Consider the following 21,993-nt stretch of genomic DNA (forward strand, 5'->3'; position numbering starts at 1 on the left):
GCCGTTCTGTGAAATGTTTATCTTGAAATGTTGAGTGTTGGCACTATCTACTGACTGCAAGGGGGAATTACACAATCATCCCTGTTTGAAACAACAGAGATCCAAATGTAATCTTGTTTGTTATAAACAAGACCATGTTTAAAGGCTGATCACGACACAAATAATGCATTCAATTTGTTGTTTAAGTCCATAAATCATCAACAGATCACATTCAGTAGAACTTGGTGCTTTGCATGTCAGGCAAACGAGCTTTTCTATTTCCCCATGGCAATTCCCCTCTGCTTCCAGTAGGTGGAGTGATAGTGGAATTGTTAATGAGGAAACACCTGATTGAATGTAATAAGATAAGATAATGCTTTCATACATTACATTAATACATTCATTTGAGTTCTAAAGCATGAAATGCCAAAGTAAAGATAGAGCATGTTTAAAGTTAATAAAGTAGTGCCCTTTAGGCGTGTTGAAATTGTATGTTATGCGAAATGAGAAATGACTGTAAAAATTCACCTGGTCTGAACGTGGAAGTTGTTGGTGGTGCCTGTATGTTCGAAGTCGTGGATCGCTGCTGCAAAGATAATGGCGAAAATCTCCAACTCGGTCAGCCAATGCTGTGAACAACACAAACACTCATCATTATGGAGGACTGCAGGGTTGGACTACACCCTCATTCTTACCACCTGCTCAAAAATGCATTAAAAAAACAAAAACGTATTAGTAGATATTTCAAGTTTACAAATCACTTTTCCCAGATATTTTCCCACAATTTTGCCGCTCAGCATCGTTGCATCTTTTTAGCATTTTTACGAAACATTGTGACAGACCTAGCATCTGAGCAATATGGCATTTTCAATTTTCATAAATTAATATGTGTAGATTTGCCTCTGCTCGAGCGCACTCACTCCTCTTTGACACAGAACTCATTTCCACATCCAAGTGTAATGAGTTTGTATTATTCTTTAATGACAAAGTTCAGGGCATTAAAAATGTTATAAATCCCACAATGCAAAAAACTACCACCAAGACACTTAGAGTTCTACATGCTGCCGTTAGGTCAGTTGATACGCAGTGAAAATGTGTCCTATCACAATGATGCAGACGAGTCAGATCTATGTTTCACTGTCGCAGGTGAATATGGACCAGTGGATTCACTCTGTCACTGCATCCAACAGATCAGTTTGTGGAGCAAAACAACTTTCTCCAGTTGAACTCAGACAAGACTGAAATCATCGTCTTTGTCACAGAAACAAAGAGAAAGTGTTAGTGTCACCTCCAGAGTCTCGCTCTAAAACCTACAAACCAAGTTACAAATCTGGGGGTAATAATGGACTCAGACTTGAACTTTAACACATCAAATCAATAACATCAGCAGCTTTTTACCATCTAAAAACATTTCAAAACTCAAAATATAGTGTCTAAACCAGATTTAGAGAGACTTATCCATGCGTTTGTCTCCAGTAGATTAGACTGTAACGGCCTGCTCACTGGTCTCTCCAAACGAGCTGTAAAACAGCTGCAGTACATCCAGAACGCTGCTGCTCGGGTCCTGACTAGAACCAGGAAGTACCATCACATTAGTCCTGTTCTCAGGGGCCGGCCTCCTGCTGGTGCCAGAGTCAGGACTAAACATGGACCGGCCTCCTGCTGGTGCCAGAGTCAGGACTAAACATGGACCGGCCTCCTGCTGGTGCCAGAGTCAGGACTAAACATGGACCGGCCTCCTGCTGGTGCCAGAGTCAGGAGTAAACATGGACCGGCCTCCTGCTGGTGCCAGAGTCAGGACTAAACATGGAGCGGCCTCCTGCTGGTGCCAGAGTCAGGACTAAACATGGGGAATCTGTGTTTCAGTTTTATGCAGCTAAAATCTGGAATATTCTTCCTGAAGATGTGAGACAGGTTCTGACAATGTTCAAATCTAAGCTAAAAACAGTTTGTTTAGCTGTGTTTATGACTGAAAGGATTTTTCTTTGCACTCTTCTCTTTTATGTCTTAAATAGTTTTGTGATTTCATTCGTTTAGACAAGAGGTGCCCACACATTTTTGGCTCACGAGCTACTTTTATATTCGACAAAGCCCGAAGATCTACTTTAGATCTAAGTTATTGTAAAATGTAGTATAATTTTTATTGTCAGTATCAAACAGGTTTTTATTTTTTGTCTATCCATAACTATACATACTATATAACTATAAAAGCGTATAAACTCTGCACCCCCGGTATGTTAGCGAAGCAAAGTGTGTGTTTTATTGATGTGTCATTTATTTGGCTTCATGCTGTCGCTGCCAACAATTAACTTCCCCACTCTTTAATACAGCGTATTCATTTAAAAATAAAATGGCCACAATTGGATTAAATAATATAAATATATGCTTATTGGCCCCTCATTGTAGCTCTTTTGAGCATTATATAATTTATTAGTGAGATGATCTCCATGGTAACGCTCGGGGGAGGGGCTTGAAACTTTCTTTTGGCTCAGGCCAACAACAAACAGATTAGTGAAGCATAAACGGTCTGGAACTACCTGTCTCCTCTTCTCTCTTTCCCTCCCTCGCCCTCTCCTTCTTTGAGCTTGTTTGTTCCGTGGCTCCACTTTGTGAGCCGCACTCAGCGAGTGCTTTACGCAACAGTGCCGTCAGTGGTGGGGCCCCTTGCTAAAACTACACACGCTGACTGACCTCCGTGTGGCGTTTCCGGATCTTTCCAGCGCGCTTCGCTGCGATCGAACCCACTTTCTCTGCGATCCCAAACTGTGCATGGAGGTGAGGCCGACTATATCTAGTCGATACGCTCAACCTCCCCCATAAGCTCAAGCTCTTTCCCCCCCAGCGAGGTGACATTCCATGTCCACAGAGTTAACTTATGTGTCTGGAGATCTGGTCGTCGAGGCCCCTGCCGTCAACTGCCGCCCAGATCACTCTGTACCGGCCCCTTATAGATCCCCCTGCAGGTGGTGGGCCCACGGGAGGATGGCCCGACGTCGGTCTTTCGGGCTGTGCCCAGCCGGGCCCCGTGGGGAAAGACCAGGCGCTTGCCGTCGTGCACCCACCTCAGGCCTGGCTACAGGATGGGGCTACAGGATCTAAGTCATTGTATAATCAAATATGATTAAATATTCAATTCAGACATCACCAGCCGCCACTGCACACGCATGTGTAGAACCCGCAGAGAACCCGCGGTAAAACGGGGAGGACATGCAGACTGACAAAAAATGTCCCATTTTGCCCACAAAACATAAAATTAGCTGATTTTCAATTTGAATCCCAATGTGTTTTGGGGTTTTGGTTTTTTTTGGGGGCTTTTGTTTTTTCTTTTATCTAATATCCAATATAATATCTTCCGATTGTTTCCATGGCAGGAGTCCTGAGGTCCAAACACATAGTTCTGAAATCCAGCAGAATGGAAATGTCACAAATTAATGTACGGCTTTGTTGATCTCAGTCTAAACTTGTGAACAACAGGACGATCCCAAAACACATGATAGTGGTTTGCCTCCTGCTGCCACATCCTCTCCAACAGTCTGCCCCCTGCTGCCACATCCTCTCCAACAGTCTGCCTCCTGCTGCCACATCCTCTCCAACAGTCTGCCTCCTGCTGCCACATCCTCTCCAACAGTCTGCATTTCCCTGTGAGGAATGGGCATTTTGACATGGGCTTAGAATGAAACCAGACACACTTTTCCAACAGAACATGTGATCCTGTGGTTCTCCAGTGAGATGTACTTATACTTTCACACTCTTCATCCTCCAGAACAAAGTGACCCTCTCTTTCCCATTGACATTTCATGTGTCATGTGACTGTCCAGACTCTTCATACTTATGTATAATTTAAACCTTATTCCTTTTGAAAGTTCAGTTTTATGAGCTCTAATAAAGATTTCAGTCAAAGGGATATGATGGTCATTACTCAGTATAATTTCTTGGTTATAATAAGTCCTTATTTGTAAATATCTATTAAAGTCCTGTTTCTTTAAGCCAAATGATTCTTTCAACTCACCAAAGTTCTTCAGATGATTCTCCTTTACAATCTGGTAAAATACCTTTGTACCTTTTGTTTAAACATCTGCGTTTAGTTTGTATGTTTTGATCAGCTCCTTCCATGTTGTAAGAACAGACTTCACCCAAGGCTTCTCGATCCCCCCAAATGACTCAAACGTCTGTCATCTGTCAGGCCTGTACAGGAACCCCCGGCACCACATGACTCTCAGTATAAGACCTGTACAGGAACCCCCGGCACCACATGACTCTCAGTATAAGACCTGTACAGGAACCCCCAGCACCACATGACTCTCAGTATAAGACCTGTACAGGAACCCCCGGCACCACATGACTCTCAGTATAAGACCTGTACAGGAACCTCAGGCACCACATGACTCTCAGTATAAGACCTGTACAGGAACCTCAGGCACCACATGACTCTCAGTATAAGACCTGTACAGGAACCCCCGGCACCACATGACTCTCAGTATAAGACCTGTACAGGAACCCCCGGCACCACATGACTCTCAGTATAAGACCTGTACAGGAACCTCAGGCACCACATGACTCTCAGTATAAGACCTGTACAGGAACCTCAGGCACCACATGACTCTCAGTATAAGACCTGTACAGGAACCCCCGGCACCACATGACTCTCAGTATAAGACCTGTACAGGAACCCCCGGCACCACATGACTCTCAGTATAAGACCTGTACAGGAACCCCTGGCACCACATGACTCTCAGTATAAGACCTGTACAGGAACCCCCGGCACCACATGACTCTCAGCATAAGACCATAGAGCTTCTGGGTCACACCAGCAGCGCTCTGATCTGATCTGAGCTGAAATAAAGTACTTTTTCAGACATGGTAAACTCCAGCCTCCTTTTTCTTTTGATAAATGTAAAGTTTTGAATTAGATTTAAGGTTTCTTGCCTTGTCATACAAATCTGGAAATTACTTTATTCCATCATCCATCAACAGCCGATTTGGGATAGAAATTGAAAGAGTCTGGAACAGATAGAGACATCTGGGTAAAACATTATTTTTTATAGTTTCAATCCTTTGACTTAGACTTGAGTTGGGGGATAAGGTTCCCTTTTTCAAAATTATGTTTTATAGTAGTAAAAAGATAGGTATAATTTTGGGTATAAACACCTAAATATCTAAACCATTCTGTTCCCTGCCATTTAAATGGGTAAATCTTTTTAAAGGTCAGAGGGGGGCACCAGAAATAGAGAATTTAAGTTTTTAATTAGTATCCAGACATTGGACCAACATCTTGAAGACATTTGTTCACATTGGTATGGACATATCTGGTTTGGTCAAATACAATGGAACATCATCTGCAGCAAATTTATGTTCCGTCCCATAATTTGTAACACTGTGAAATGTTTTTAATTGTCTAATAAATTGGGCCAATGGTTCCAGGTACAATACAAACAGGAGGGGAGACCAGGCACAGCCCTGCCTCACCCCCCTTTCCAGGGTCAGCAGATCCGTCAGATGACCATTGATTTTAATTCTTGATGTTTCACCATCGTAAAGAGCCTCAATATTTTTTATAATTAAATCATCTATTTAACATTTGTTAAGCACTTCAAATAGATATGTCCAGCAAACTAATGATTATGGCTTTGTTTTGTGTTTTTTGTATTTTGCTCATTATGTGTAAGGATCGTCTTATGTTGTCTTGTGTTTGTCGTTTGGTCATAATTGAGGTGTATAAACGATTCAGGATAGAAATAGTCTATGAGGCACAGTCCAGTCGGTCCTTCCCTTCTATTGGTGTCAGGGATATGACGGCCTCTTTCACACTTGGAGGGGAGGAGTTTCACACTTGGAGGGGAGGAGTTTTCTTAAGAGCCCAGTTAAAAGTTGCCTAAAGGAAAATATTAAGTCTTTTAGAGCTTTATAACACTCTGAATCTGAATCTGAATCATTGTCAATGAACAGAATTCACAAACAGAGGAACTTGTCTTGGTGATTCAGTGCAAAAAACAATGAACAATGAATAAAAGAGAAGGAATTTAAATCTGCTATGGGATGAAAACAACAATAAGCTATAAGATAAAAAAATAAGAATAAAAAAAATAGGCTTAATATGTACACTAATATACACTCTGCGGATATTTATTGTTCTTTAATCTTTTGATTGTGCCTCATATTTCAGCTCCTAATATTTTATGTTGTTCTTCTGACATAACAGGCAAATTGAGGGTGTCCAGAAAGGAACTTATATCGAAAAACGTTTTTTATAAAAGGATTCAAATGCTGATTGAATTTGGTCTTGTTTGGTTAAGATTACATCATTTTGCCTGTCCCATATTTTAAGTTTCCAAGATAGTAATTTAGAAAATGTTTATCCACTTTAATAATATCTTTGTTCCTGTGAAGTCAGGTCATTCCTTTCTCCTCTTATCTATTCAATTTCTTGTAGCATTTTAGGACATCCCCTTTTAGCAGGGTTTTCCTCCAACCATTTTACATTTTCTTGTAGATCTTTTAGCTTTTTCTCCCTTATGTTCTTTTTGGTCTCTTTTTTGTAAGCTATGGCTATAATTTGTCCTCTCAAGACTGCTTTGGAAGCATCCAAAAGGATGGACGGAGACATTTCCCCAGTGTCATTTAAGTCTTAATGTTGTTGGACATTTTTCCTCCAAAGTAATCTAAACTGTTCGGTTTGAGATCAAAATTGCAACATAATTTTGTCAGTTTTTGATGTTTAGTGTCATTCAAATGTGTCTCTTGTAAATATACAATGTCTCGTCTTTCTTTTTTCATTTTTGTAAACATTTCTGTTCGTTTGAGTGGGTTCAGTGCCGTTCACGTTGAAGGATGCCACTTGTAACACTTCTGATGCCATTGGGTTGATTGTATTGATCTTATCGTTAATAACTCTTGAATATTTTGAATCTCTCTGGTCGAAAACAACAAACACAGTCTAGAACCATAGGAACACAAAACCACTGAAGGGGTAAAAAAGAAAACAGAAGTGTTCATGCTGGAAACTGGCATCGAACCCAAAACCTGATCAACAAAAAGATTGTAAATGAAGTACAATCCTAATGATGGGACCCCCCCAGAAAAACTTCCCTGGCACTCCAGACACCAGTCCTCGGAAAGAACTGGATAACCTCCCTGGCTCACAACGCCGTCTGCTGCATTCTGCAAGTATTTTCCAATTTCCCACAAATCCAGCCTCCCACATTTGGCACATTGATGAGTAGATGTCACTATCATCTGTATTTATCACCATGTGACCACGACCTGAACTCACATGCCCCACGCTGGTGGCTCCATCTCTCGTACTCTTCAGTTATCTGTGTTTTGCATCTTCCTGAGGAGCACCTCTGCTTCTCCTGGTGTTCTGAGGAGCACCTCTGCTTCTCCTGGTGTTCTGAGGAGCACCTCTGCTTCTCCTGGTGTTCTGAGGAGGACCTCTGCTTCTCCTGGTGTTCTGAGGAGCACCTCTGCTTCTCCTGGTGTTCTGAGGAGCACCTCTGCTTCTCCTGGTGTTCTGAGGAGCACCTGTGCTTCTCCTGGTGTTCTGAGGAGCACCTCTGCTTCTCCTGGTGTTCTGAGGAGCACCTCTGCTTCTCCTGGTGTTCTGAGGAGCACCTCTGCTTCTCCTGGTGTTCTGAGGAGGACCTCTGCTTCTCCTGGTGTTCTGAGGAGCACCTCTGCTTCTCCTGGTGTTCTGAGGAGCACCTCTGCTTCTCCTGGTGTTCTGAGGAGCACCTGTGCTTCTCCTGGTGTTCTGAGGAGCACCTCTGCTTCTCCTGGTGTTCTGAGGAGCCCCTCTGCTTCTCCGCTTCTCCTGGTGTTCTGAGGAACACCTCTGCTTTTCCTGGTGTTCTGAGGAGCACCTCTGCTTTTCCTGGTGTTCTGAGGAGCACCTCTGCTTCTCCTGGTGTTCTGAGGAGCACCTCTGCTTCTCCTGGTGTTCTGAGGAGCACCTCTGCTTCTCCTGGTGTTCTGAGCATGTGTTTTTTACCTTCAAAAGTCACCAGAAGAGTCGCTCGGAAAGAGAACCCATTTCTCAGTTTTCTCCTCCTGAGCTCCTCACAGATGTGGTGGAACCTTTGTCATTGTTGATGAACCTCGTATGGAATATCTGGAGCAAAGAAGACGCGCTTGCCTTTGTACTGGAGGTCTCCTTTAACCCTGGAGGTCTCCTTTAACCCTGGAGGTCTCTTTTAACCCTGGAGGTCTCCTTTAACACTTGCAGCCTTCAGGACACGTTCCTTCACACGATCATTAATACACCTCATTATCAGGCCTCGTGGTTTATCAGCTGCTGGTCTTGGTTGCCGGTCCCATGGTAGCCATTACCTCAGCTCTAAAACTTTCCATAACACGCTGCATTTTACGTCTTATGTCGGATATCATGAGCAATAATAGATAATTTGTTATATTCTCTCCCCCTTCCGATGCAAATAAATCTTGAGAAACTTCATCTAGGCCGGCGGGAGCCCGTTTCTCAAGCGGGAAAGAGCTGTGTTTCACCGCCTCAGGTTTGCTAGCCATATTAGCCTCGTTAGCTTCGTTAGCTTGTGATGCGGCCTGTCTTCCAATGGGGCCGTGGACCATCAGCTTTGTTTGTTTTGGTCCCGCAGTGTTACCAGACCTGCGCCTTCCTTGCCTACGCATCCCTCGCTCTTCTTCTTTGGGATTTGGTGGGTCAAACGTTGATTTTGAAGCCCAGTTTTGCAGCAGCGGTGTTGGTGTGTCTGCTCAAAGCGCCGCCATAACCTGGAAGTCCGTATCAGAAGTTTTCATGTGATTTTCTTTTACTATCTGGTAAGGTTTTTACCTTTATACCTTTTGCTTATCCAGATCTTATATCTCAGGTCAATGTTGTTTGTTTGTACTGATCATAAGGAAGATAAGTTTAATGCTGCACTGTGAAACATTCTAAGCTAGGCAATAGATCCATAGAGACCCTCCACCATAAACGTATAATAAGTAAGATAAGCCTTTATAGTCTTCAAATAGAGAAATGTGTCTAGAGCATTAAAGGCAAGTACAAGAAAGGTAACAGTACAGGTGGCAGAGTTGTCTTTAAAGTTGGTAGATCAAATCCTATTCTTAGACCATCGTTTTGTCCATGGGCAAGACACCTCACCCACTGTGACCAGAAGAGGACAGGGTAAGCAAAACTTGTACTCAAGTACTGCTACTTTGTTATATTACTGTAGAACTAATCTTTATGTGTCAAAGAGTTGTTATTTTCTCATTGTGTCTCCAGCGTACCACCATGCCCGTCTGGAGCAGCAGGTAGTGGATGGTCTGAGTGACGTCGGCCGCATGCATCAGGTTGTGGTAGGGGTTCTTGTGTTTACTGTACCCCTCCTCAAGGACTTCCAAGAAGGACAGCAAAGATGATATCGGAATCTGCATGAGAACAAAAATACAAGTTACAAAGCTGAATCATTTAAAATTGAAATTATATTTACTTTATGGCAGTGTGGGGTGCACCCATTTGGGCCATCGCCAACACTCAGGGCTCCTCCCTCCTCCCTGTCCTAGTCTAACCTCCCCAAACTGACTGACCTCTCCTTTGGTGATATAAAGCCTGTCATATCTGATTGTTGCATGTGAATTTATATCAATCTCTTTCTGCTTTGATCCCACGCGCTTTTTGTGGTAAATGTGAAACATTAATGCATCGGTACGAGGCAGCACCACGCAGAGAGTAGTCTGCTGTGGTCAGACAGAAGGAACTGAGAGAAGGAGAGGAGAGACAGGGGGGTAGGAGGAGAGAAGAGGCAGAGGGAGCTGAGAGGAAGAGGAGAACCAGAGGGAGCAGAGACGGAGGCTTATTTGCATTTTTTGTGTTGATTCATGGCTTCATGCACAAACCAATGAAAGAGTCCAAATCTGAGAAAGCCATTTTTATTGACAATGTGGTGGGCGTGTACCTTGAAGTGGTTGGTGTGGATGTGGGTGTGTACTATGAAGCGGTTGGTGTGGATGTGGGTGTGTACTATGAAGCGGTTGGTGTGGATGTGGGTGTGTACTATGAAGCGGTTGGTGAGGATGTGGGTGTGTACTATGAAGCGGTTGGTGAGGATGTGGGTGTGTACTATGAAGCGGTTGGTGTGGATGTGGGTGTGTACTATGAAGCGGTTGGTGTGGATGTGGGTGTGTACTATGAAGCGGTTGGTGTGGATGTGGGCGTGTACCTTGAAGCGGTTGGTGTGGATGTGGGTGTGTACTATGAAGCGGTTGGTGTGGATGTGGGTGTGTACTATGAAGCGGTTGGTGAGGATGTGGGCGTGTACCTTGAAGCGGTTGGTGTGGATGTGGGTGTGTACTATGAAGCGGTTGGTGTGGATGTGGGTGTGTACCTTGAAGCGGTTTGTGAGGATGTGGGTGTGTACTATGAAGCGGTTGGTGTGGATGTGGGCGTGTACCTTGAAGCGGTTGGTGAGGATGTGGGTGTGTACTATGAAGCGGTTGGTGTGGATGTGGGTGTGTACTATGAAGCGGTTGGTGTGGATGTGGGTGTGTACCTTGAAGCGGTTTGTGAGGATGTGGGTGTGTACTATGAAGCGGTTGGTGTGGATGTGGGTGTGTACTATGAAGCGGTTGGTGTGGATGTGGGTGTGTACCTTGAAGCGGTTGGTGAGGATGTGGGTGTGTACCTTGAAGCGGTTAATGAGGTCGTAGCGGGACAGCAGCTCATAGAAGACAAACTTGAGGGCGTGGTCTCCGCTGGCGTTGTTCAGAGCAAACACGTCGAATGACCACATGTCCATGTGCTGCACACACACACACACACACACACATTAGTGTAACAATTATTCAAACCAATAACCATTCATTGCACTGTTCATTTTTTAAAGTGTCAGGTGTTGAGGTGATGAGTCTGTGGTTGGGTCCGCCAACAAAATCAGTCGGCGATTAAGGTTTACGGTGATTTACTTGTGCTCCCAACAGTGAAAACTAGTGCAAAAACGGTGCTCTAACAATATTTACAGTGACAAAAAGTTAAGGCAAAAAACACACATAGATATGTGTATATATATATATATATATATATATATATATATATATATATATATATATAATAAAAATAATGTTTACAATTTTTTTTACAAATAAATAGATACCTTCTCACTGTCTAACAAACACAAAACTGTAATATTTATCATACAAAAATATCGAAATAAACAACCTTGCATATGTGTCGGTGTAATCCCTCATTCGTCCAGGCGTGTTCCATAGTAGAAAAAGCTTCAGTTGTAGTCATCTGGACTCAGTTTGAAAAAGTAGACGTTTCGACTCTCATCCAAGAGTCATTGTCAATAACAGAATTTAGGTCGAGAACTCCGATATTAATACTGTTCTGTGGTAAGACCCGCCCATTGGGAGGAGCCTTCCTGAAGTAGAAAGAGTTTTGTTTCAACAGAAACTCCCCCCTTGTATCTACCGAGCCTATTCAGAATCTTAATGGGCTATTAGAGTCCTCTTTGTCTTTGTGAGACCCTGGCTCAACCACCCTGAGTACCTGATTAGCATCTGAATGTCCTGGTCCTCTACCACCTTTCCAGGGGTTCAGTAACCCATTATAAATAACAGGAAGATGAAACCTAAGCCCTCCATTTCTGTTTAAAGAAGGTCTTTCTTTTTTAACAAAAATAGCTTCCTTGACTCCTCTTTCAAACCATCTTTTCTCCTGCTTAAAACCTTCACCTCACCGTCTTCAAACGAGTGATTAGAGGCTTCAAGATGGAGATGCACGGCACTCTGTGGTCCTGAACTTGTATTTCTTCTGTGCTGGTAAAGCCTCTTGTGTAGAGGCTGTTTTGTCTCACCTATGTACCGTTCTTTACAGCTTTTTTTGCAGACAGAACAACATGATCCCGAAGAGCCTGCAGATCAAATCACCGGTCAGAGGACACAGAGCAGAGAAGATTTGGAGAAGGAGCCTTATGCAGATGCTCAGTGAAAGGATCCAGGAAAACAACGTCAGAATTGATAAATTGAAAGACAGAACAGGAACTTTACAGGAGAAATTAACCAGCATACTCCCTGAAGAAGCTTTCAAAAGAGTGCTGGATTTTACACAGACAGCACAAGAAGCACAGCACAGGAAGAGCAAAGAACGCCAAATCAAGAAGTTCAACATTCTTTTGAACAAAAAGAATGCAGGTGAGGTCGAGCTAGACATTAGGACTGAGACAGACAAATTAGCGACCAGCAAAAACAATTGGATTAAGAACGATATCAGATCGTGTTCTGACACAGGCAGAAAAGGAGGTGCTTTCTAAAGGTCTCAACTTTTCTGTCACCTCTAAACACATCCCTACAGAGGACTACATCACAGCCACTGAAACGGCAATTAGAAACAACAAAATGACTGAATCGGAGGCTGCAGACCTGAGGTTACGTGTCACAGCGACCCTGAAGAGTGCCAAACCACCGCCTTCAAATATCACAGCTGAAGAGAGTAAAGCACTTTCAGCACTGGAAAAAGATCATAGCATCAACATCCTCCCAGCAGACAAGGGACGTTGCACTGTGATTCTCAAAGCAGCTGATTACGAAGCCAAAGTCCACACCCTCCTCGAGGACACGACCACATACGAGCGCTTGAAAAGAGATCCGACCAGTGGCTACAAGAAGAAAGTGATAGACTGTTTACAAAGGCTGGAAAAAGAGGAAGCGATAGACCGGCCTCTGTATTACAGACTGTATCCTGGTGAAGCCATGCCTTGCATTTATGGCCTTCCAAAAATACACAAAAAGGAGGTTCCACTCAGACCCATAGTGTGCAGCACAGATTCCATCACTTACAATGTGGCCAAGCATTTAACAACTATATTGGCTCCGCTGGTGGGGAATTCGGAACATCATGTGGAAAACACGCACTACTTTGTGGATAAAGTGAAACATCTCCAACTGGACCCAGATGACCTCATGGTTTCATATGATGTTGTGTCCCTGTTCACCTGCATCCCGACCTCTGATGCAGTAGCAGCAGTGAGGATCAGACTGCAGGAAGACACCACCCTACAGGAAAGGACCAAACTGACACCTGAACACATATGTAAACTGTTGGACATCTGTCTGAACACCACTTACTTTCAATTCCGGGGACAATTTTACAGACAGATTCATGGCTGTGCCATGGGCTCGCCCGTCTCTCCCATAGTGGCCAACCTGTACATGGAGCACTTTGAGAAGAAGGCACTGGCCTCATTCTCAGGCATAGCCCCAAAACTGTGGCTCCGCTATGTCGATGATACTTTTGTAACAATTAAGAAACAAGAGCTGGAAACCTTCTCTGATCACGTCAATGCTGTGGACCCACATATCAGGTTTACAAGAGAAGACGCTAAGGAGAATCGCTTGGCCTTTCTTGATTGTTCCACGATCAGAGGAGAAGACGGGAAACTCCAAATAGAAGTATATAGGAAACCTACACACACGGACCAGTATCTGCTCTTTGGTTCCAACCACCCACTACAGCACAAGTTGGGGGTGATCAGAACCTTACAACACAGAGCTCAAGGTGTGCCCACCAGCTCAGAGGGCAAGAAGAAAGAGGAAAAACAGGTCCGTAATGCCCTCTCAGCCTGTGGTTACCCCGCTTGGGCTCTCAACAGAGTGAAGAGAACCAAGAAGCAGGACAAAAGGGAAACTGAACAGAGAAGGAAGGGTGTTTCTATCCCTTATGTGTCTGGCCTGTCGGAAAAACTGCAGAGAATTTTTAGACAACACGAAGTCCCTGTTTATTTTAAACCAGGAAACACTTTAAGACAAAAACTGGTTCATCCTAAGGACAAGTTGCCGACTCAAAAACAGAGCAATGTAGTTTATTCGATCCAATGCAGTGAAGAAAGTTGTAAAGAACGGTACATAGGTGAGACAAAACAGCCTCTACACAAGAGGCTCTATCAGCACAGAAGAAATACAGGTTCAGGACCTCAGAGTGCCGTGCATCTCCATCTTGAAGCCTCTAATCACTCGTTTGAAGACGGTGAGGTGAAGGTTTTAAGCAGGGAGAAAAGATGGTTTGAAAGAGGAGTCAAGGAAGCTATTTTTGTTAAAAAAAGAAAGACCTTCTTTGAACAGAAATGGAGGGCTAAGGTTTAATCTTCCTGTTATTTATAATGGGTTACTGAACCCCTGGAAAGGTGGTAGAGGACCAGGACATTCAGATGCTAATCAGGTACTCAGGGTGGTTGAGCCAGGGTCTCACAAAGACAAAGAGGATTCTAATAGCCCATTACGATTCTGAATAGGCTAGGTAGATACAAGGGGGGAGTTTCTGTTGAAACAAAACTCTTTCTACTTCAGGAAGGCTCCTCCCAATGGGTGGGTCTCACCACAGAACAGTATTAATATCGGAGTTCTCGACCTAAATTCTGTTATTGACAATGACTCTTGGATGAGAGTCGAAACGTCTACTTTTTCAAACTGAGTCCAGATGACTACAACTGAAACCTTGCATATGGACGAAACAAAGATAATTGTGTGTGTAACTAGTTTGTGGCTCACATGACCACCTAAGCCTGCGTGACTGACGCATTTAAACCCAAACGCGGATGTTTTCCGGGTTTTCCCAGAATGCACCATGGGAGGAGAGGGGAAGACGCAGCGCGCAGGTACGTGTATGAGTAGATTTGGCGTATTTGTGCTGGTAAACCTGACGCTTCTAAGTGTGCACTCTTAGTCACGGGAAACGCGCTGGAGGAAGTGTGGTAAAGGGGTTTTAAAATATGTATTTGCGATGATGATTTGGCGTGGCGCGCACAACAGAGAAACGGGCGCACGCATCTTCACACGCTCTCCTCCAGGACCACGCAGTGAGGGACGCTCCGCTCCGTCACATCATCCCTCCCCTCCGGAAGGTTGACACTCTGGGGCAACCTCGAAAGATACGCAACGACATTGGTCTTTCCTGCTCTGTGTCGTATGATGAACTTAAAGGGTTGAAGGGCGAGGTACCACCGTGTAAGACTGTTACGCCGGTGCTGGAGTCTCTTCACTGGCTCCTGTCGAGTTTAGAATCAAATTTAAAATTCTACTCCTGACTTACAAAGCCATAAATGACATGGCCCCATCCTACCTCAAACATGCTATAGAACCATCTCATCCAAACAGAGCTCTTCGCTCTCAGAATGCTGGCCTTCTGGTGGTCCCAAGAGTCTCTAAAAGCACAGTAGGCGGTAGAGCCTTCTGGTGGTCCCAAGAGTCTCTAAAAGCACAGTAGAAGGTAGAGCTTTCTGGTGGTCCCAAGAGTCTCTAAAAGCACAGTAGGAGGTAGAGCCTTCTGGTGGTCCCAAGAGTCTCTAAAAGCACAGTAGGAGGTAGAGCCTTCTGGTGGTCCCAAGAGTCTCTAAAAGAACAGTAGGAGGTAGAGCCTTCTGGTGGTCCCAAGAGTCTCTAAAAGCACAGTAGGAGGTAGAGCCTTCTGGTGGTCCCAAGAGTCTCTAAAAGCATAGTAGGAGGTAGAGCTCCTGTCCATGTTAAAGAGGCCGACACAGTCTCTTCATTTAAGACCAGGATTAAAACGTGCCTCTTTCCTCTGGCTCTTTTCTCCTCCCTCAAAGCCTCAGAGGGTATTGCGTCACCAAACAGAGCTTAAAAATAGAATATGCGCAAAGAAGGAAATTAATAAAAGTTTAAAAAAGCCCGGCTGTAATTTACTATATGTCCTTTGTATGTTATGTATTTTATATACATAACAGATGGACATTAGGTCCATACATTTGTGGAACAATTGTGTGAGTGCTTGATATTTTTAAATCTAGAAGAAATACAGCATTTAAAATAAATCCACAAACCCAGACATGTCAGCCTCTCAATCTCCACCACAGCAGCAGCAGCAGTATCTTCTACATCACCAGTTCTACCACCAGTTTGAGCACCACCTGCTCCCACTGAACACCACCAGTCTCTTTGGGCCTAGATATGTTTGATTCTACAATACTCTCACTTCATCATATCGCCTCCACTTATGGAGTGGATGTTACCTTTTTCCCTCCAGAAACGTGGCTCATTTGTCTGCCACAATATACATTAGTATAGTACAGTATGTATTAGTCTCAGTGTAGTGTGTTACAGTACCTTGAGCACAGAGATGACTTTGCTGGGGTAGCAGAGCCCGGCCTGGTTGGAGGTGCGGCGGAACATTCTACAATCAAACACTGGGTTAGAAAATATGGCTGTGGAGGGCCTTAGCGAAAAGAAGCTGCTACGTTTACACTGTCTGTAAGTTGGTTGATAGGTCTTATATTCTGCTGTTACTATTCTTTGAGTGTTCCAGGGTTAGAAAGTACCTCTCCACAAAGATGCCGGCCTGCACTGCGTGGACGATGGCTCTGAATCGGGGCTTGTCATCGGAGCGCCTCAGGAGGGTCCTCTGCCTGGTGAAGGTGGAGGCCAGCCAGTCCCTCACCTCCGAGGGCACCGAGTCTGACTGAATGTTGCTGAACTCGTCCTCTATGTCCATCAGACGCCTGAACAGACACACACACATGCAGACGCACTGAGAAGGTGCAGAGAAGACGAGCTTGTGAAGAAGATTCATGAAACAAGCGTGTTTTTGATGAGAAATAACTTGTGCATTTGCAAAGATCATTTTTTTCAAATGTTAACTGTTGTACTGAGAGAAACCCAAAAAATAAAGGTTTACAATATGGGACTTCCGGTATAATGGCCGTCTGAAGTTAACTGTTACAAAGGCAGTAGACTCAAAGATAAAGGCGTGATTTAAAATCCAACATTAACCAACTGGACAGCCGAGCAACAGCAGCCGAATATAAAATCTATGATTGCAAGCTAATGTGACCAACCACATCTGAACGTCCTGAAGTAACATGTGGACTAACGGGAGAAGAGGTCACAGAGGATCTGCGGATTGTCGGTCTTCCAGAGGACACTGAAAGGAAAGATGTGGTAAAATATAACTGACTTTACTATTCCTCATAGGGGCAAACAGAAGAACACAAAGATAAAGATGGCAGATTTGCACAGGTCAAGAAACTATTAATGGAAGTCTGTTTACTTTGATAAATGTAGATGTGACCTCACTTTCAATACTAAAGTTATAGATCTGATTGTAAACCACTCTGAGGGAACCCTTGTCATCATCAGTACTGGTAAATCTATAAATAATACATTTAGCAAATTAATACATATTACAGGATTAACATATATCTGGAGAGAGATGAATCCTAATGTTTGCCAACATATACATTTTCCCACCAACAGAACATATACTCTAGAATAGATACTTTTTAAGATCCAAAGACAGGTCTAAAAGTACAGAGTCAGACACAGGTACAATAGATCTAAGTCAGGCATGTCCAAACTGCGGCCCGGAGGCCAAATGCGGCCCTCAGACCAATATTGACTTAACCATGTGCAATAATGTCACATTCATGTGCATATAACTGATGTAAATAGTGTTTATTTTACCATTATTATTAGTATTATCTTGTCTTACGCTGTTTTAATTTTGATTTATTTTATCTTTATTTTTCCCCTCCATTCCTTATTAGGAAATGAGAGGTTTTGTCTATTAGAGTTTTTGTTTATAAGAGTTTTGTTTATAAGAGTTCTTCTATTAAAGGCGGTATGGACGATTTTTTGGCGATTTGAGAACCCAGGTGGAAGTGCACATGCCACTCCCCCGTGCACATGCCACTCCCCCGTGCGGACTGATACAACACACACGTGCGTTTGTTTATTAGCACAACGGAGCGCATCGCATCTCTCGTCTCCCGTAGATTTCTGTCCACTTCTGCGTCAGCTCGAACTGTCTTTCTCAGTCTTCATTTTGCCCCGTACACTGAGGGAACTATATTATGATAGATCCATGCGCTTAGGCACGCGGAAACGTGGGGACGAGCCTGACGCGGCTGCAGGTGAGCGGTAGGTGCGTTTTATGATTGACACGTGGCAGGACAAATGATTTATCCACGCCACAAGGAAATATGATAAAAAAAAATGCTGAAAAAAATCGTCCATACCACCTTTAACAGTGTTTTTTAAACTTCCTATAAGTTATCTGTCCTTTTCCTCTGGATCTACCTGCATTGCAACAATGAAATTTCCCCATGTGTGGACAATAAAGGAACATCTTATCTTATCTTATTCAGCCTCCAGCTTCCTGCTAAGTTGGTCCAAACAACAAAAAGTAGCTGTAAAATTGGACAAATTCAAGCATTGTGATGTTACACAAACCTAATATTAATGTTAAGCCTCAGTTTTAATTCTGTTAGATCTGATGCTGCTTTTGACACTGTCGATCATGGGATCCTCTTACAGAGACTAGAGGACTGGGTGGACATCACTGGCCCCGCCCTAAACTGGTTAAGGTCCTATCTGGAAGACAGGAAGTACTTTGTTGAAATTGGTAGCTGTGTCTCAGATCACATGACCCTGACCTGTGGGGTGCCCCAAGGGTCAGTCCTGGGTCCCCTTCTGTTCAACCTCTACATGCTGCCGTTAGGTCAGCTGATACGCAGTGAAAATGTGTCCTATCACAATGATGCAGACGAGTCAGATCTATGTTTCACTGTCGCAGGTGAATATGGACCAGTGGATTCACTCTGTCACTGCATCCAACAGATCAGTTTGTGGAGGCAAAACAACTTTCTCCAGCTGAACTCAGACAAGACTGAAATCATCGTCTTTGTCACAGAAACAAAGAGAAAGTGTTAGTGTCACCTCCAGAGTCTCGCTCTAAAACCTACAAACCAAGTTACAAATCTGGGGGTAATAATGGACTCAGACTTGAACTTTAACACATCAAATCAATAACATCAGCAGCTTTTTACCATCTAAAAAACATTGCCAAAATCAAAAGTATAGTGTCAAAACCAGATTTGGAGAGACTTATCCATGCGTTTGTCTCCAGTAGATTAGACTGTAACGGCCTGCTCACTGGTCTCTCCAAACGAGCTGTAAAACAGCTGCAGTTCATCCAGAACGCTGCTGCTCGGGTCCTGACTAGAACCAGGAAGTACCATCACATTAGTCCTGTTCTCAGGGGCCGGCCTCCTGCTGGTGCCAGAGTCAGGACTAAACATGGAGCGGCCTCCTGCTGGTGCCAGAGTCAGGACTAAACATGGACCGGCCTCCTGCTGGTGCCAGAGTCAGGACTAAACATGGACCGGCCTCCTGCTGGTGCCAGAGTCAGGACTAAACATGGACCGGCCTCCTGCTGGTGCCAGAGTCAGGACTAAACATGGACCGGCCTCCTGCTGGTGCCAGAGTCAGGACTAAACATGGACCGGCCTCCTGCTGGTGCCAGAGTCAGGACTAAACATGGACCGGCCTCCTGCTGGTGCCAGAGTCAGGACTAAACATGGACCGGCCTCCTGCTGGTGCCAGAGTCAGGACTAAACATGGACCGGCCTCCTGCTGGTGCCAGAGTCAGGACTAAACATGGACCGGCCTCCTGCTGGTGCCAGAGTCAGGACTAAACATGGACCGGCCTCCTGCTGGTGCCAGAGTCAGGACTAAACATGGACCGGCCTCCTGCTGGTGCCAGAGTCAGGACTAAACATGGACCGGCCTCCTGCTGGTACCAGAGTCAGGACCAAACATGGACCGGCCTCCTGCTGGTGCCAGAGTCAGGACTAAACATGGACCGTCCTCCTGCTGGTGCCACAGTCAGGACTAAACATGGACCGGCCTCCTGCTGGTGCCATAGTCAGGACTAAACATGGAGAATCTGCGTTTCAGTTTTATGCAGCTAAAATCTGGAACATTCTTCCTGAAAATGTGAGACAGGTTCTACTCTGACAATGTTCAAATTTAAGCTAAAAACAGTTTTGTTTAGCTGCGCATATGACTGAAAGGATTTTTTCTTTGCACTCTTCTTTTTTGTTTGGGATTTTATTAGTTTAGACAATCAGTTGGATTGATAATTTTTAATTTAGTTAATTTTATTGTATTTCTGTTTCTGTAATTTCTTTGTGATTTGAATGCATTTTTTTCCTGCTGTGAAGCACTTTGAATTGCCTTGTGTTTGAAATGTGCTCTACAAATAAACTTGCCTTGCCTTGCCAAGTCTTATTAAAGGTGTAAAGGCATTGAAACAATGTCAAATGCCAAATTCAAATGATTCACTTCCTTTTAATTCGACATTGCCGGGTTGTTTGTCTGCTCCGTATAAGATTCCAAATGTGGCCCTCGGTGAAAAGAGTTTGTACACCCCTGATCTAAGTGATCATGCTCCTGTTCACATGACTGTAGATCTGGAACAGGAACAAAAACACACTTTGGAGATTTAATGCTCGTCTACTCAATGACCCACAATTCAAATGACATTGCGTTTATGTAGAGGAAAATGAGAATGGTGAAATGTCTCATTCCCTGGGATGCAGCTGAGGCAGTTTTGAGGATAATTGCTGTTGCCTCGGCCAAAAAGGAACAATGGCATGAAAAACGAAACAATTTACAGAACAAACTAAAGCTTTTGGACGATAAACATGCAAAGAAAACCATCCTCAAATGCTACTGGAAATGAAAAAGACAAGAAGGGAGATTAATGACCTGGCCTCACAAGATATTTTTTTAAATGCCCTTCACCAAATAAAGATATTATGAAAGTGGTAAAAAATCTCAAAATAATTAGCTTAATCACCCACATAATTCCAGAAAAGATGAACAAGAAATGAGTGAACAACCCCACCCGGAGAGGGCAATGCACCTATTTTGGCCTCAAATTTGGAGGCGCTGAGCCTCCTCCCAGACGTTTCCCACTGCTCAGTCTTTACCAAAGAAAGATATGAGAGAGGATTAAAATGTTCTAAATTTCTATCTTGGAATCTTAGATAACAACAAGCTGAAAAAACTCAAGAAGATAAAGAGGATGATATACATTCCTTTCTGGACATCCTCAATCTTCCTGTTTTGATGGGCGAGTAAGTCTTCTGGGAGAATGTGGCTACATGAGACAGGCCTTTTGAATTCATCAACACCTAAACAGGTCAACGAAACTCTCACTGCTACAGCCAAAAGAACTCATGAATCAGCCGCAGCACAATTGTGAATAAGCGGCCACAAATGGCTTAACCCATGGCTGCTTGTATCAGGACCATTGGGGCATCTAGATTGTGCCCGAACACCATGGATTGTCCGAGAGAGGGGGATGAGAATAAATAAGTTAAAATACACGATTAGATCATCACGATTGAGCGCCAGAATGATCCCGGGAGCTATGTTGTCGGGGGCTTCAAGCCCCTGGTAGGGTCTCCCAAGGCAAAATGGTCCTAGGTGACGGGTCACCTTATGATGAGTTCACAAACAAGGCCAATTACGTCGCCCGGATCGGCGTCACCAGGGCCCCATCCTGGAGCCAGGCTTGGGATGGGTGCTCGATGGCGAGCGCCTGGTGGCCGGGTCTTACTCCACGGGGCCCGGCTGGGCACAGCCCGAAGGAGCGACGTCGGGCCGCCCTCCCGTGGGACCACCACCCGCAGGAGGATCCATAAGGGGCCGGTGCAAAGAGATCTGGGCGGCAGTCGACGGCAGGGGCCTCGCCGACCAGATCTCCAGACACAGAGACTAACTCTGGGGACATGGAATGTCACCTCGCTGGGGGGAGGAGCCTGAGCTTGTGCGGGAGGTTGAGCGATATCGACTAGATATAGTCGGCCTCACCTCCAGCACAGTTTGGGCTCTGGAACCATCTCCTCCAGAGGGGCTGCACGCTCTACTTCTCTGGTGTTGCCCGCGGGGAGAGGCAGCGGGCTGGTGTGGGCGGGGCTGGTGTGGGCTTGCTGATAGCCCCTCAGCTCAGCCGCCACGTGTTGGAGTTTACCCCAGTGAACGAGAGGGTCGCGTCCCTCCGCCTTCGGGTGGGGGACAGGTCTCTCACTGTTGTGGCGGCCTACGGGCCGAACAGCAGTGCAGAGTACCCAGCCTTTTTGGAGTCCTTGGAAGTGCACCGACCGGGGACTCAGTTGTTCTACTGGGGGACTTCAACGCCTAGGTGGGCAATAACAGTGACACCTGGAGAGGGGTGATCGGGAAGAACGGCTTCCCCGATCT

The 21,993-nt window shown here is 44.6% G+C and overlaps 1 protein-coding gene across 1 annotated transcript in view; it reads right to left on the reverse strand.

Moving 5' to 3' along the window:
- LOC140364356 (dual specificity calcium/calmodulin-dependent 3',5'-cyclic nucleotide phosphodiesterase 1C-like) overlaps positions 1-21,993 on the reverse strand; it is a 44,990-nt gene that overhangs the window by 18,812 nt on the left and 4,185 nt on the right. Inside the window, exons 4-8 of the mRNA XM_072450450.1 lie at positions 16,266-16,445; positions 16,054-16,120; positions 10,620-10,736; positions 9,226-9,366; positions 508-608 (exon numbers count right to left, since the gene is read on the reverse strand). Of these exons, the coding sequence (XP_072306551.1) occupies positions 508-608; positions 9,226-9,366; positions 10,620-10,736; positions 16,054-16,120; positions 16,266-16,445 (606 nt within the window). The remainder of the gene's footprint in view (positions 1-507; positions 609-9,225; positions 9,367-10,619; positions 10,737-16,053; positions 16,121-16,265; positions 16,446-21,993) is intronic.

This window comes from Eucyclogobius newberryi, unplaced genomic scaffold (genome assembly GCF_026437365.1).
Source record: "Eucyclogobius newberryi isolate DKJ021-1_F unplaced genomic scaffold, fEucNew1.0.hap1 SCAF_18, whole genome shotgun sequence".
Taxonomy (NCBI): Eukaryota; Metazoa; Chordata; class Actinopteri; order Gobiiformes; family Gobiidae; genus Eucyclogobius; species Eucyclogobius newberryi.